This window comes from Mobula birostris, chromosome 12 (assembly GCF_030028105.1).
Source record: "Mobula birostris isolate sMobBir1 chromosome 12, sMobBir1.hap1, whole genome shotgun sequence".
Lineage (NCBI taxonomy): Eukaryota > Metazoa > Chordata > Chondrichthyes > Myliobatiformes > Myliobatidae > Mobula > Mobula birostris.
Genome location: NC_092381.1, coordinates 68,882,359 through 68,898,089, shown reverse-complemented (window position 1 = coordinate 68,898,089; position 15,731 = coordinate 68,882,359). Strand labels below are relative to the sequence as shown.

Genomic DNA, 15,731 nt, shown 5'->3' with positions numbered 1-15,731 from the left:
TAAACACACAACCTTGCTTGACACCAACAACCTTTCAGCAAGGTAGACATCAAAGAGGTAAATCATCATCACCTTCAGTGCACCAGTAAAGTCTTCAGTATCCTGAAGAAAAGATTGTAAGGTCAAGATTCATCCCTTCTTTCTCGTGTGCCTGAGATATAAACTACCGACAATAGACAATTCAAAATACTGGATAGATACCACCCACACCAAATCTGCAAAATCCTTCAAACTGACAGTCAAAACAAGAAAAGCACGTCAGTAACCTTCCAAAACCAACATTTCCAGCATCGAGGCCCTTAATACATTGAGACAAATGCAAAGGACAGGTCACATTGTTCTTGTGCCCAATGGCAGATTCCTAAATCAATGGTAATGACAAACAAACTAGCAAAGAAAAATAGCAAGGAAAAAAAAACAGGATTAACAACGCAAGTTGGCCAGCATTTCACCTCAGTGCTATGCAGGAAGTCTCCAGGATGTTAAGTAGAATAAATATGTACAAGCTAGAAAGAGGCAGCCAGTGAACTAGCTTTAATGCTAATGCTCTAGCCATTGGGGACATCACTAGATACCACACACTTCAAGATATTCACTAATGCTAGGCGTTCGAGCAAATCCGGAACAAACATGCACCCTCTTTATTAAATATTCCCCCAATGGCAATGACATTATGCCAATGATTCATTATTTTAATAGAAGACATAAATGTAAACTGATTATACCCCCACAAAGTTTTAAACTGGATAACTTATGTAAATATAATCAGCACGATTTAAGGAGTATCATATTTGATTCTATTCATGTCTTATATGGGGAGGTTACACAAAGTATGATTCTAGAAGCTTCTCATGGTACTGTATTATCTGAATAAGCATTTTCTCATTGGATGACTTTTATCTACAAAGTTCAATGGAATTTTCCTTATAGGTATAAAAATAGCTGACTATAAGGCAGTGCCATCTTAGCATCTTAGTTCTCTTGTCTCTCTCTTTGCTTAGCAGACATCTATCACTGTCAGTTTCAATTTCCTTTTGTTCTAATAATGCTTAATAAAACTATCACAAAACATCAAGTTTTGTGCATCTTTCCTGACTGCCGAAAGAACCTTGAGTTGAAACATCAGAATCCAACAAATGTGACATTTAATTTAGTCAATAGACAGGTACTGCGAATATACATTTCAAGTGATTTGTAAAATATGCAACCATCCCTGAAACAGACACGTCAGCAATCATTTAATATCAGCTTGAAAATAGATATGATCTGAAATCTGTTGAGAAACCACCAGCATTTCATCGGCAATTACATGCTGAAACAGAGAACCAGTCATTTATCTTCAATGATTTGTACTTTCCTGAAGACCTAATTTAAAAAACGTTTCTTGAACAATTCATAAAAGAACATTTTTTTTAAAGTTGTGCTTCAGTTCTACATGGATATTTAAAAGTTAAGGATTATGTTTGCTGAGTAAATGTAACCCCCCAATTACTGATGGTATTTTCTTCCCTCACCACTTTCACATCTTTCTGAACTACATATTATACTCACAAAATCTCAGCTCAAAATTTATCCCCAAGCTACTCTTCAAATTCAGAAAAAGCAATTAATGTTAGAGAAATGTTGCCAATAATATACATGTGTTCTCCTTTCAAATACTGGAAAAATCTGTTACATAAAAGTGTCTAGAAATGTTCAATTGCAGCAACCCTACAATTCTTCTCTATCCACTCAACTCATCTCCTTCATATTCCTCGCCCATAAAGGTTTCAACTCCACCACAGGTACAAAGGCTCTGGACAGCTCCTTCACACATATCCCAAAAATAGCAAATCAAGTTAAATGCTAGGATATTAACTGTTTTACCTTCTAAACCAGAGATCCACAGAAATCTGTCTACCTGGCTATGTACTACAAATAACTACTTGTTTCATATAACTTTTGATCATCTCTGAATTGGGTTTGCCCAAAGTTCCTCTCTGAATCAGTGATAACCAGATACAAGAAGCAATCTGAAAACCAAGCACCTAAGGAACATGGAACACAGAAGTAGGTACAGGTGCAGCAGATTCATACATTCTTTCAAATCTAAACCAATATAAAGACAGTACACTGAGAAACAAGCTATTTCCAAGTAATTCATTTTCCAAGGTTTCTAATATTTCCCCAAAGAATCAAGATTCAGTCGATTTAAAGGAAAGCAGTGATGAAAAAATTGCTGCCTCAGAGTTGCAGCACCTGGGTGCAACTCTAACCTCTATGCACACTCCACACAGATAGTACCATCCTCCCGGTGGCTGCTCTGCTATACCATTTCTTCCATAAGAAAAATGTACCAATTGGCAGATTAATTGGCCATTATAAATTGTCTCTAGGTGAGAGAAAAAAACTGGCCTGGAGTTGATAGGAACGTGTGAAGTATAAAATGGATTTAGTCTACAATTCACTTAAGGGTTGTATTCAGATCCAGTCAGTAATGAGGAAATCTAACAGAATGTCATCATTTATTGCAAGGGGAACTGAATATTTAAGTAGGGAAATTACACCAGCTTTACATGTCACTGGTAGATCACGCCTTATTTAAGGAAGAATGCTCATGTGTTGGAAGCAACTTAGACAATGTTTACTAAACTGATTCCAGGAATAAGCAGGTTGTCTTATGAGGAAAGTTTAGACAAGATAGGCCTGAGGTTGCTGAAAGAGTTAAGAGTAATCTGATTAAAACATAAAACACGTAAAAGAGGCTTTGACATAGTAGATATGTAAAAGTTTTGAAAAGAAGAATCTAGAATGTACTATTTGAAAATAAGTGCTCATCCAGTTGTGACAAAGATTAATCTTCTTATTCTTCTCACAGAGGGTTTGGTTTTTGCAACATTTCTTCAAAGGGTGGAGAACACAGTCTTCAAACAATTTTTAAGACAACCTAGACAAGATCTTGATAAGCAAGAAGTGAAAGGGAATTTAGCTGATCTGATTAATAAGATTATCGCTATCTGACTGTACTGTGGAGCTAGCTCATGCAATTGCTTGGTCTGCTCTTGTTCCTAATTTATATGCTAGTTCATAACAATATGTAATATTATGAATGAGGGTAGGCAGCAGATCCCACCACCCAGGACATGCTCTCTTCTTGCTACTGCCATCAGGAAGGTGGTACAGGAGCCTCAGGACTCACCCCACCAGGTTCAGGAACAGTTACTACTCATCAACCATCAGGCTCTTGAACCAAGGGGGATAACTTCAGTCAACTTTACTTGCCATCATTGAGATGTTCCCTCGACCCTACGGACGCACTTTCAGGGACTCTTCATCTCTTGCTCTTGATATCTATTGCTTATTTATTTATTAATTATTGTGTCTTTCTTTTTATTTTTTGCAATTTGTTGTCTTTTGCACACTGGTTGAATACCCAAGTTGCTGCAGTCTCTCTTGAATTGATAATGGTTAATAGCCTATTATGGATTTACCATGCCCACAAGAAAATGAATCTCAGGCTTGTCTATGGTGACATCAATGTACTTTGATAGTAAATTTACTTTGTTCTTTAAATTACGACTCTTTCATTACATAACAAATGCCAAAGGTGGTAACATGAAAATCTTTAAATACCTTTGTTTCCTTTGTAACTAATGCAAAATATATATTTGAACAAAAAGGTCAATCTGAAGTATGGAGTGAGGCAACTTTGAAATAACCATTTTGTCAATGCACTGATTTATAAAGAACAGCTTTATACTTTTATTCTGATTCTTCACACACTTCTCTTAAAGACAGCTTTCTGTGTCTTGTAAATAGCCATGTAATTCACAGCGAAAGAGTGATTTAATTTACATATGATTTGTACAAGCTGCAGGTGAGTCAACATTAGGAAACATTCACAGCAAGAGCACATCAGTTCCTAGGTTCCCAGCGCTCATTTAATAGATTATGCTACTTTTTGGGGTTGTTTTTCCATTCATAATATAACTACATGCACCAGTTCTAAATCTGACCAAAACCAAACAAGCAAAAGGTTTAACAAATAATGGTTGTTGCATCCAGAACTAAATGTTTACAACTATTGAAATTAATATGATTGCCAATTCCTTTCTACTTTGTGGTTTAAAGTTTGGTTTAAAGTTTCCTCTCTTGGAGCCAACTATAATGACTGGCATCTCTGACAAAACCAAAACCAAAAAAGACAACTATCTGTTCAATACTGTTAAAATATTGCTCAGCAATTAAGCCTCAGGATAATTTGCACAATTAAACACACAGTAAAACAAAAGACTAGAGAAGTATTTTGAGAAGGCGTCTCTTTCTCCATGAATAAGAGCCTTTTCCTGGAATATTAGGCCACGCAGAATGGGATACTCTCTTACAATCAGGAAGGAAAAATACCACTCATAAGTTTGGGCTGTAAACTAAATACTCAGGTTATGTGTAGTGGGAACTAATTTTATGCAAAAATGAGTTTTTCCCAATTAAAAAAATGCCAAAACAGGTTAATGCAAAACTGTATAGTACTTCTAATTGATTACAGAGGGTCTTGTTTTGAGCATGTTTACGAAGGGCCCCAGGTTATGAGTGCCTTGATTAATGGAAATCTGACTTTACATAAACTCCCTCATACATTTTTAAAGCATTTTTCCATCCATAATACATTTCATTGTGTTCATTAATGACTAGCAACAGTACGTGCTCCATTAGGGCAGGGTAATTCAGAAGTAAATACAAGCAGGCTTTTCCCAACGAGATTGTAAGAGTAGAACTAGACATTATGGGTTAAGGGTGAAAGATGAAATGTTTAAGGAGAACATGAGGGGAAACCTCTTCACTCAGAGGATGGTGAGAGTGTGGAACGAGCTGCCAGTGGAAGTGGTGGACATGGGTTCTATTTCAACATTTAGAGAAGTTTGGATAGGTACATGGATGGGAGAGGTATGGAGGCAATGGTCCAGGTGCAGGTTGATGGGACTAGAGAGATTAATATTTTGGCATGGACCAGATAAACAGAAGAGCCTGTTTCTATGATTCTAGTTTAATTATGGTCAATATTAGAGTGATTATTCAATGAAATGGAAGAATGATAACAAATATGTAGAGCGAAGCAATAAGGGATGCTCTAGAAATCAGACTTTTCTGACTTAATGGCGAAATCAGCTTTTAGACAGTTCTCAGGAACCCAACCATCATGTAACCAGGAAGTGCCTGTACTGTGGTTCTCATTTCAGTCACGGTGAGCACTTCACAGGTCTGTGTTTGGAGGCTGGGATGGATGGGCTAACCTTACCCTACAACCCACCCTGCACTGCTCACAATGCGACAAACTGCCAGCAACAAGTTGCATCATCAGTTACACCAAATAGTTCTGTATACAAATTGCCTCTACCATTTTCCCAAGGAATGATTCCAAAACTTTGTGAATTCCTCTTCCGAAATACAATATGTTGTGAAGCCATTTTACACTTGCAGCCTAGCTTTAATCAGTCTTTATATTCAGTATTGCTCGTATTATAGTTTTCTGCCCTGGTTCCTTTCAATAACCAATTCATAAAGAAAGTCCAAGGCACAGGAACTTGGACATTTCAGCACACAGCAATTAACAATAATGACATATTTTAAATAGTTCATTACTTTTTTTAAACAAATAAATTTGTTTCATTGAAAAGCATTGGACACCAAAATGAAGTTAAACTTTCAAATCCTGTACTTATGAAAATATGGAACAGGCACTTCACTGGGTATGGAGTTATTTTAAGATTAACTTATATTTAGTTAGCCCCTTTAAATAAGCATCACTGGAATTCAATTAATAAAGCCACAAAGTCTAGCATCACATGAAAAGCCCCATAGGGATATATCAAACTTTGATTGAATTCAAGCTATAATTCAAAAACTGGACAATTAAGGGGGTCAGACTCTAAATACGGAAGTTCCCAAAAAATAGCTATGGATTCCATCATGAGGAAAATGCTTAATGACTTTTCAGATAAGATTCAATGGAGCATTCTGAAGCTGTGCAATTATGATTTGATTAGAGTATCTGAAAAGCATACGTAAACTCATTGCCATTGATATTCCTTTTAAAAAATTATTAATAGCCACCTTTATTAATGACGTGGACGTGCATGTTATCAGAATGATATGCACTCAACCTGCAGAGAATTCTCAGCTGTGGCAAGCACACCTCAATATCTTGGGGAAAAAAACAATGTTTGACAGATCATTCTTAATCTGAAAAATTCGGTTAGAGTATAAATAGCCCCATTAAATATGAAATAAAAATGAATGGCATGTGAATTTATTTAAGCAGGTGGACAGTGAGAAAGATTTAGGAGTTGGAATGAATCAACCATAGAAGGTTTACAATTTCTCCCACTTTGCCATAGCTAAAACAAGCAGTTTGATGTTCAATCTAAGGGACAATTCACAACCAAGTAAAGCACATTATTCTGTTCCTTATGACCTTCAATCTCAGTTTGAATACAGAGTTTAGTTTCCATCTCCTCACAGTAGTAAATTTAGCAGCTTCTGAGAGTATGGCATTGGAGGCTATTATTGATTCCTCTTTATAAATTTTGATAAACCCAATAGGTTGGAAGAATTGGATCTTTTGAGAAAGAGAACTGAGAGCAATGTGACAAAGGGCAATAATATAATGAACTAATTGGGACTGTTGTCAAAGACTGACTATCTACAAATTAGTTGAGGCCAAGCAATATTGGATGCTGTTTTTCTTTACCAGAGAATGGCAGAGCAATGAAATAAATTTGACAAATTGCTCATGAAAACGTTCACTGTATTCTCTCTTGAGAGACAAGTGAATCTATTTCCAGCTAGTACAAAAAAAGCATAGGATGCTTAGAAATAAATAATTATTTTTTTTTAAAAAGGGGATCAGTTGCCTGACTCCAGTAGTAGTTTTGACTGCCTGCAGTGATAAAGGAGTAAGATCCAGATTGTGTCCTCAAATATCCTGCACTTTTAGAGATAGGTTTTACCTTTTCCTTCAGATTACATAGTCAAGACATCACAACGATACAGGAGTTGTTGAATGAGCTATTTAAAATCTGTAGCATTCAACCAACTCAAAAGTGAACAAATGTTAAGTTAAATCCACAAACATGGAGACAATGCCTTTTGAACAAAAATATCTTGACTGTGGAGGCCAAGTTCTTCAGTATATTTAAAGCGGAAACTTACAGGTAATTGATTAGTAGGGGTATCAAAGGTACTAGGGAGAAGGTAGGAGCATGGGGGAGGCAAGAGAATGGGATCAAAAGGGGAATTCAATATATTTAGTTAGCGATACAGAGCGGAATAAGCCTTTCTGGCCCTTCGAGCTGTACTGCCCAGCAATCCTGATTTAAATCTAGCTTAATCATGGGACAATTTACAATGATCAATTAACCTACCCAATACGTCTTTGGACCATTGGAAGGAACAGCAGGATCCTGTAGAAAAACATACACATTCCAAGGAAAGGACATACAGATACGTCTTACAGGGGACACCTGGATTGAACTTCAAATTCCAATGCCTCGAGCTGTAATAACATCATGCTAACCACTCGTGTGCCCCATGATCGAATGGCAGAGCAGCTCCAAGTGGGATGAAAGACATAATTCTAGCCCTATGTCTTATGGTCTAAGCACCCAAGTAATCATATTGTCAAGTTCACTGGTGACACGATGAGACAGGCAACAGACAAAGGAGATGGTTATCGACTTCAGAAAAACCTGCACCAATCACACCCCTCTTTACATCAGTGGCACAGCAGTTTCAAAATCTTTGAAGTGCATATTTTGCATTACTTTCATGGTCCCAGAACAGAACCTCCACAGTCAAGAAAGTTCACCAATGCCTCTACTTCCTGAGGAAGCTGAAAAGTACTGATCATTTCACACTAATACTCACAAACTTCAATGGATACACAATGCAGAACGTGCTAAAATGCTGCATCCATGTGTGGTACAAAAAATGCACTGTGGCAGACAGGAGGGTTTTACAACTGGTAGTTAAAACTGCCCAATGCAGCACTGGCATTAGCTTCTATACATGCCGGCACCAGTGTTGCATTGGCAGTTTTAACTACTTATTATAGAGGGGGGGTGGGGGTGGGGTGTTGTGTGTGTGTGTGCGCGCGCGCATCTATTTATGTATTAATAGACAGATAAATAGATAAAGGTGCCCAAAAAAGGCCAGCAATATCATACCATGAAGGATCCTATGCTTACAGACTGTTTGTCCCGTTCCCATAAGTCACATTACGTACCTACGTATATAAGCTAATCTTATGTATATATGCCATATGCAATGGCTACTTGTACATTGTGTTTTACAGGATTGATTTTATGTTTATATTTATTGTGCTTTTATGATTATTTAACAATCATTTCACTCTCCTTTACACTTGTGTAGTGAAGAATCTTGAATCTAAATGTGATTTTACTTAAAAAAATTAATTAACTAACATGGTGCCAAACAAATTATTTTATATTGTACAAAACATTATTTGTTAATTACAACCAGGTTACTACATTAAGATTGTCACAGTGATTCATTCTTGAGAATGTTAAAATGAAACATATTAAAGGAATCTTTTCAGTATAATAATTTAGGAAATTAACAGATTCCTTAAGATGTTTAAGCATATTTCTTTCTAAATAAAGTTTTAGAATTCATTGCTTTATTTAACAAAGACAGAACTTCCCTATTGTCTGCATCACTACCTCATGTTTTATGTTTAAATCAACTCAAAGTGCTGCAAACTGTTCCAACATTCCTGAATAAATAACCCCTTCTCCAGCCTCCAACCCTCCTCCTCTTCTTGGACACTCCAATCTGCTTCTCTGCCTGCCCTGGATCTTTTCAATTCCAATTGCCGACGAGCCATCAATTGTCTCGACACCAGCACTCCTCTGTCCTCCTTGAACCTTACCTTCTCTGAATGCACTGCCTTCCCCTCTCTCCGTACCAATCCCAATCTTACCGTCAAGCCTGCAGACCCAGGGGGTGCTGTGATAGTGTGGCGCACTGACCTCTATCTTCCTGAGGACAGGCGGCAAATCTCAGACACCTCCTCATACCTACTCCATGAGGAGGACCCCACTCCAAACCATCAGAAAACTGTCTCAACACCATCACTAACCTCATCAACTCTGGAGAACTCCCATCCACTGCCACCAAACTCATAGTACATTTACACCGCACTACTCGCTTCTACCTCCTACCCAAGATCCAGAAACCTGACTGTCTGGGTAGGCCCATTGCCTAACAAACAAAGGAAATCTGCTGGGGCTGAAAACCAAAGCACTGCACACAAAATGCAGGAGGAACTCAGCAGGCCAGGCAGCACCTATGGAAAAGAGTAAACAGTTGACATTCCAAGACCCTTCATCAGGGCCATTGTCTCTACCTGTTCCTGCCCCACTGAACTCATGCCCTCATACCTTAACTCCATTCTATCCCCCTTGGTTCAGTCCCTTCCCACCTTCATCCTCAACACTTCTCATGCTGTCGATCTCCTCAGCAACTTTCAATTCCATGACCTAGACCACCTCATTTTCACCATGCATGTCCAGTCCCTATACACTTCTACCATCAGGAAGGCTTCAAAGCTCTCTGCTTCTATCTCAACCCTCAGCGATTTTCCCTCGGCTCCATCCACTTTCTCCATATTCGAAGTAGCCACAGACAGCTGCACGGGCCCCACCTACATATACCTCTTTGTTGGCTACATTGATGAATCTGCATTTATTCCAAGCCTTCCCCAGTGATGCTCCTTAACTCTTCTACCACTACGTTGATTACTGCATTGGTGCTGATTCATGCACCCGTGCTGAGCTTGTCAATTTCATCAACTTTGCCTCTAACTTCCACCCTGCCCTTAAATTCATTTGGTTCATTTCTGACACCTCCCTCTACTTTCTCAATCTCTCTGTCTCCATCTTTGGAGACAAACTGTCAACTGACATTTTTTATAAACCTACCAATTCCCGGTTGTCTTGATTATATCTCTTTTCACCAAATGAAATGTATGATCAGGTCATACCTTTCATCTTCTAACAGTATTAACTCGATCATCAGTTTTTTTAAAACTTAATTGCAACATGCACTTTTAAATGGAGACAAAAAACAGAAAATATTGGGAAACCACAGGAACTCAGGCAAGTCTATGAAAAGAAATGAACGTTTAAGCATTAATCAGAATGCACTGTGCAGTTTGATAAGAATTGGCAGACATTTCTATTTTCATGCAGCATAATCCTTAATCACCTGTTGCAAAGTCATTTTGCACATTTCTACACACAGATCCATTACTGTTGAATATTTCACTTACTATTTTACAGTTGACTAAAAACGTCAACAAGGCATGTGAAAACTACACAAAGTTCAATTGCCGTACACAGTAATTTGCCAGCTGTCCTCTGATTATTTAAAGATGTATTATTATACATTCATAAACAGTAATATTATCAACTCTGAGAGATGTGCACCTTTATACATACTTAAGAAAGACGATCAACCTGCAAATATCACAGTAATCAAGATCTTTTCTATTTTAAACAGCCCCCCCCCCGCTTAAAGTCCTGAGCTCTGAATTAACCCCTTGCTGAAGGCATATGACTATGGCATGTCATGGAGAGGCGAAGGGACCACATCCACTCACTCACCTGAGTTGGCGTTTCTCTTCCTTCTCCATCGCCGCCACCATCCGCAGCCCCAGGCTGGACACAGTCAGCAGCAATAGCAGCAGCCTCCTGGCCGGGGCTGAGGATAAGCACCTCTCGCTACCACTTTCAACACCACTCATCGGGCCGGCTCTCACCCACTTGCACACAGAGAGCAGAAATACTGCAGCAGTCTCCCATTCACTCACTCACTCACTCACTCACTCCTCACTCACACAACAATCATTAATGTAATGTCGCCAGCTCCCGATCCCACCTCTTCCTGGTAGCCGCCATCTTTTGGTGACGCTAGAAAACTGACGTTGACAACTCCACTATCCCCGCCTCCCCATTCACAGACACCACCGTTGATTGGTTTCGTCCCCGGCGATGATGTCACGTCCGTGGGAGACCTGTATGGCTTTTCCTTCCTTCCATCACCGCGGCAATCCCGCAATTCTGCAGCAGGGCTTGTTTGGTGACGCAATTTCCCGGCTGAAATAGCTTCCTTTGTCTCGCTACCGGACACTAATTGGTTGTACAGCTGTCAATCATGGTTACCTATGCTGGGTCTGGGTGGGAGCAACGGCCGGGAGTTGCAGTATCGTCAGGGGCGACCTGCTGGAGGTGGTGGGACTGGAATATTATTCGTATTGCTGAAAGCTGTGATTATTTTATAATATGTAGAGAAGGTGCGTTAGGTTTTGTGCCGTTAGCCTGTTCTGCATTCTCTAGTGAATTGCCCCAGGCTTCTGTGAAGTTGTTTGAGTCTTGTCCTGTATACTGAGGTACAGTGAAAAGCTCGTCCAAGCAGATCAAATGATCACAACAGTGTATTGATAAAGCAATAAAAGTATACGAAATGCAACAGCTACAGAGAAAGTGCAGTGCAGGAAGACAATAAGGGGCAAGGTAGATGGTGAGGTCAAGAGTCCATCTCATCGAGTAAGGGAACATTAAAGAGTCTTATAGCAGTAGGGTGGAAACTCTGCTTGAGCCCAGTGGTATGTGCTTTCAAGCTTTTGTATCTTCTGCAACACACAATCTGCTGGAGGTACTCAGTGGCCCAGCAATATCTATGGAAGGAAAAGAACTGCCGGTGTTTGGTGATTCAGTGGGTCCCTGATGTAGATTTTCGAGCTGAAATGTCAACATTTCCTTTTCTTCTCACATTCGGTTCTCGACCTGTTGAGTCCCTGGAGCAGATTGTTGTTGCTGCAGATTCCTTCCAGCATCGGCAAACTCAGCAGGTCAGATAGCATCTATGGAGGGGAATAAAAAGTTGATGTCCTGCTGAAGGGTCTTGGCCCAAAACGTCAACTGTACTCTTTTCTGTAGGTGCCGCCTGGCCTGCTGAGTTCAAAATGCAGGAGGACCTCAGCAGGCCAGGCAGCATCTGCAGTCTTGTGGCCATTTTTTGCCCCTCATCCGCACAGATGGCGTGCATTCATGGGCTCAGTCACTACTTCCTTCTGGATGTGATGAAAACTGCGTTCATACCCTTCTTCGTGTGTGGGGGTGGGTTGGAGCTACACAGCTCCTCTTTTGAGGAAACCATGATGGCTATCATTATCTGAGGCTGAGGAAGGCCAGTGAAGTGTCCTGGGGTGATCAATAACAGCTTTAGATACTGTTGGAGGGGTGTGAATGTCCTGTCAAGGGAAAGCCACAACAGCAATAAATCTGGTTCTGTGGCTTGGAAGGGAAGCGGGGAGAAGAGGAGAGCACCATTGATGGGAGATTCATTGGTTAGGGAACGGACCAGAGATTCTGTGGATGAGAGTAATGGTATGTTGTCTCCCCAGGGTCAGGGTCTTCACAGATCGGGTCCATAGCATTCTAAAAGAGGAGGGAGAGCAGCCAGGAGCGGTGGTACATATTAGTACCAATGATGTAACTAGGAAAAGGGATGAGGTCCTGAAAAGTGAATATAGGGAGCTAGGAAGGAAGCCAAAAACAGGACCTCAAGGGTAGTGATCTCTGGATTGGTGCTTCTGCCTCGCACCAGTGAGGGTAAGAACAAGAAGGTAAGACAGACAAATGCGTAGCTGAAGAGTTTGTGCAGGGGTCCAGGTTTCAGATTTGTGGATCATTGGCATCTCTTGTTGGGAAGGTATGACCTTTACAAAAGGAATGGGTTACAGCTGAACTTGAGAGGGACCAATGTCCTTGCAGGCAGGTTTGCTTGAGGTGTTGGGGAGAGCTTAAACCAGGCTGGAAGGGGGATTGGAACCAGAGTGTGAGGTCAAATGATGAGCAACTGGTGTAAAGGTAGATGGGAAGTGTAGAGAGGCTGTGAGGAAGGATAGACAGTGGATAGGGCACAATTGCAGTCGGTTGTATGGCTATGCTCTGTTCTGTCTGCTGCTATCAGGTAGAAGGTACAGGGGTCTCAGGACTCACACCACCAGGTTCAGGAACAGTTACTACCCCTCAACCATCAGGCTCTTGAACCAAACGGGATAACTACACTCATTTAAGGGCTCTTTCATCTTGCTATTTCATGGGTTGTTTTACCTTGAGTGTTCACCTCAACAACAGACTTGACTGGAAGACCAACACCAAGGCTGTTTACAGGAAGGGGGTGAGCAGACTCTATTTTCTAAGGAGGCTGAGATCCTTCAATGTGTGCAGCAGGATGTTGGAGATATTTCAGCAGTGTGTTGTAGCGAGTGCAGTCTTCTTTGCAGCTTAATGGTGGAGGAGCAGCATCGGTGCAGGTGATGAGAAAAGGCTAGATAAACTCATCAAGAGGGATGGATCCTCCCTTGGCAACAACCCGGACTTTTTTGAGTTAGTGGTGGAGAGGAGGTCACTAAACAAACTGTTATCCATTGTGAACAATCTGGCACATCCCCTCCATGACCCTCTGAATAAGCATTTTCGAACAAACTCATTCAGCTCCGCTGTTGCAAGGAGCGTTACAGAAAATCTTTCCCACCAAATGCAATAAGCACATACAACAGTTCATCTCTGTGCAACAGGAGAACACACAATAGTCTCTGCTTAAATACTTCATACATTATTATTGCACATTGGAACTTTATTGTGTATATTATTCTGTACTTTATTAATAGTTAAGTCTGCACACTGCTAAATGTGTTTTTAAATGCTGCTGTAATGAAAGAATGTCCCACTTAGGATCAATAAAGTACTTATTGTTATGGTTGTTATTTATTGCTATTTATTTATCATCTGCATTTGCACAGTTTGTTTATAGTTCTTGATGTTTACAGTTTACTGTTCTATAGATTTGCTAAGTATGCCCGCAGAAAAAGAATCTCAGGGTTGTATGTGGTGACTTGTATGTACTCTGATAATGTTACTTTGAAATTTGAAGTGTGTTTCCTTTAAACCAAGAAGCATTAAGAATTCGGCTGATGAACTTAAGCATGAATCAGTAAATGGGATTACAATGTTGTGGCCATTACAGAGATTTCGCTGTTACATGTGCAGGATTGCCTGTTTAATGTTCTGAAGTTTAGATGTTTCAAAGGGATAAGGAGGGGGGAGCGGCATTGCTAATTGGGGATAGTATCACAGCTGCAGAAAGAGAGGATGTCATGGGGGGGGATCATCTACTGAGTGTGGGTGAAAATCAGAAACAGCAAGGGAGTAATCACTCTCCTTAGGTTATTCTATAGCCCCACCATATGAGGACCAGGCAAGTAGGCGGATTTTTGGAGAGGTGCACAAATAACCGGGTCCTCGTCGTGGGTGGCTTGAGTTTCCCTTTTACTGAATGGCACCTCCTTAGGTTTAGATGGGGAGAATTTGCCAGATATGTCCAGGGTGGATTCCTGGCCAAGCCAATTAGACGAGAGGCCATACTGCATCAAAGTACGAGGTGAGGAGCCTGGTCAGATGGCAGACCTCTTGGTGGGCGAGCATTTTGGAGATGGTGACCACAACATTTAGCATGGCCATTGACAAGGATAGGAGCAGGCAATATTTGGAAAGTACTTAATGGGTGGGGGGAGCTAATTATGATGGTATTTAGGCACAAATACGTGACTGTAAAGTGGAAGCAGATGTTCTCAGGGAAGTGTGCTGCAGAAATGTGGAGGTTGTTTCGGGATCACCTGTATGGTATTCTACTGAGACAGAGGATGGTAGGGTAAAGGACCCATGGTTAACAAGCAAGGTGGAACAGTTAGCAACATCCACAAAATTCTGGAGGAACTACAGAGGAAAATGAAGAGTTCTGATGACGAGTCTCAGCCTGAAGCATCGGCAGTTGAAGCCTGCTGAGTTCCTGCAACATTTTGTGTGTGTTGCTGGTTTCCAGCATCTGCAGAATCTTTCCCCACCTTCTTATTCTGGCTTTTTCCCCAGTCTTGATGAAGGGTCCTGGTTTGAAATGTGGGCTCTTTATGTCAGGTTACTACCGGAAGCAAGAGAAGAGATTGATTGCTGGGACATTAACAATGATCTTTGTGTACTCCTGGGCCATAGGAGTGGTATCAGAGGACTAGAGGAGGGCAAATGTCCTGTGTTCAAGAAATCGTGTGAAGAACAGATGAGTGAGCCTTACGTCAGTGATGGGCAAGCTTTTGGAGAGGATTCTTAGGAACAAGATAACAGCATCTGGGGAAGCATAGGCTGATTAGGGATAGTCAACATGGTTTTGTGAGGGGCAGGTCATGCCTCATGAGCCTGAGTTTTTCAAGAAAGTGACAAAAGGTATGGATGAAGATAGAGTGTTGGATGAGGTGAGGATTGGGCCTAGTGAAGTGTATTTAGAAAGTCATGAGTCATGGCATCCATAGAAAATTGCTACATAGATTCAGAACTGGCTTGCCCCAGAAGGCAGAGGATTGTAGTAGATGGAACATGTTCTGCCTGGAGGCCAGTAACTAGTGGTGTTATACAGGAATCTCTTCTGGGACCCCTACTCTTGGTAACCTTTGGTTGGATGTGGGCACACCTTCTCACTTTGGGCAGTTGGCGGAAGATAAATAGATACTCCACAACTTGTTTTCTAAGCCCGAGCCTTCTTTCTATAACCTTAAGTATTTCTTTCCTTACTAAATATGCCAATTACATACATGTGATGTGCACTGGAACACGTTA

The 15,731-nt window shown here is 40.6% G+C and overlaps 1 protein-coding gene across 2 annotated transcripts in view; it reads right to left on the bottom strand.

The window, feature by feature from the left end:
- Window positions 1–10,964, bottom strand: part of edem3 (ER degradation enhancer, mannosidase alpha-like 3) — a 69,993-nt gene extending 59,029 nt beyond the window's left edge. For both annotated transcript variants that reach the window (XM_072274015.1, XM_072274017.1), the window contains exon 1: window positions 10,662–10,964. In XM_072274015.1, the coding sequence (XP_072130116.1) occupies window positions 10,662–10,801 (140 nt within the window). In that variant the 5' untranslated portion in view covers window positions 10,802–10,964. The remainder of the gene's footprint in view (window positions 1–10,661) is intronic.
- Window positions 10,965–15,731: the final 4,767 nt, after the last annotated feature.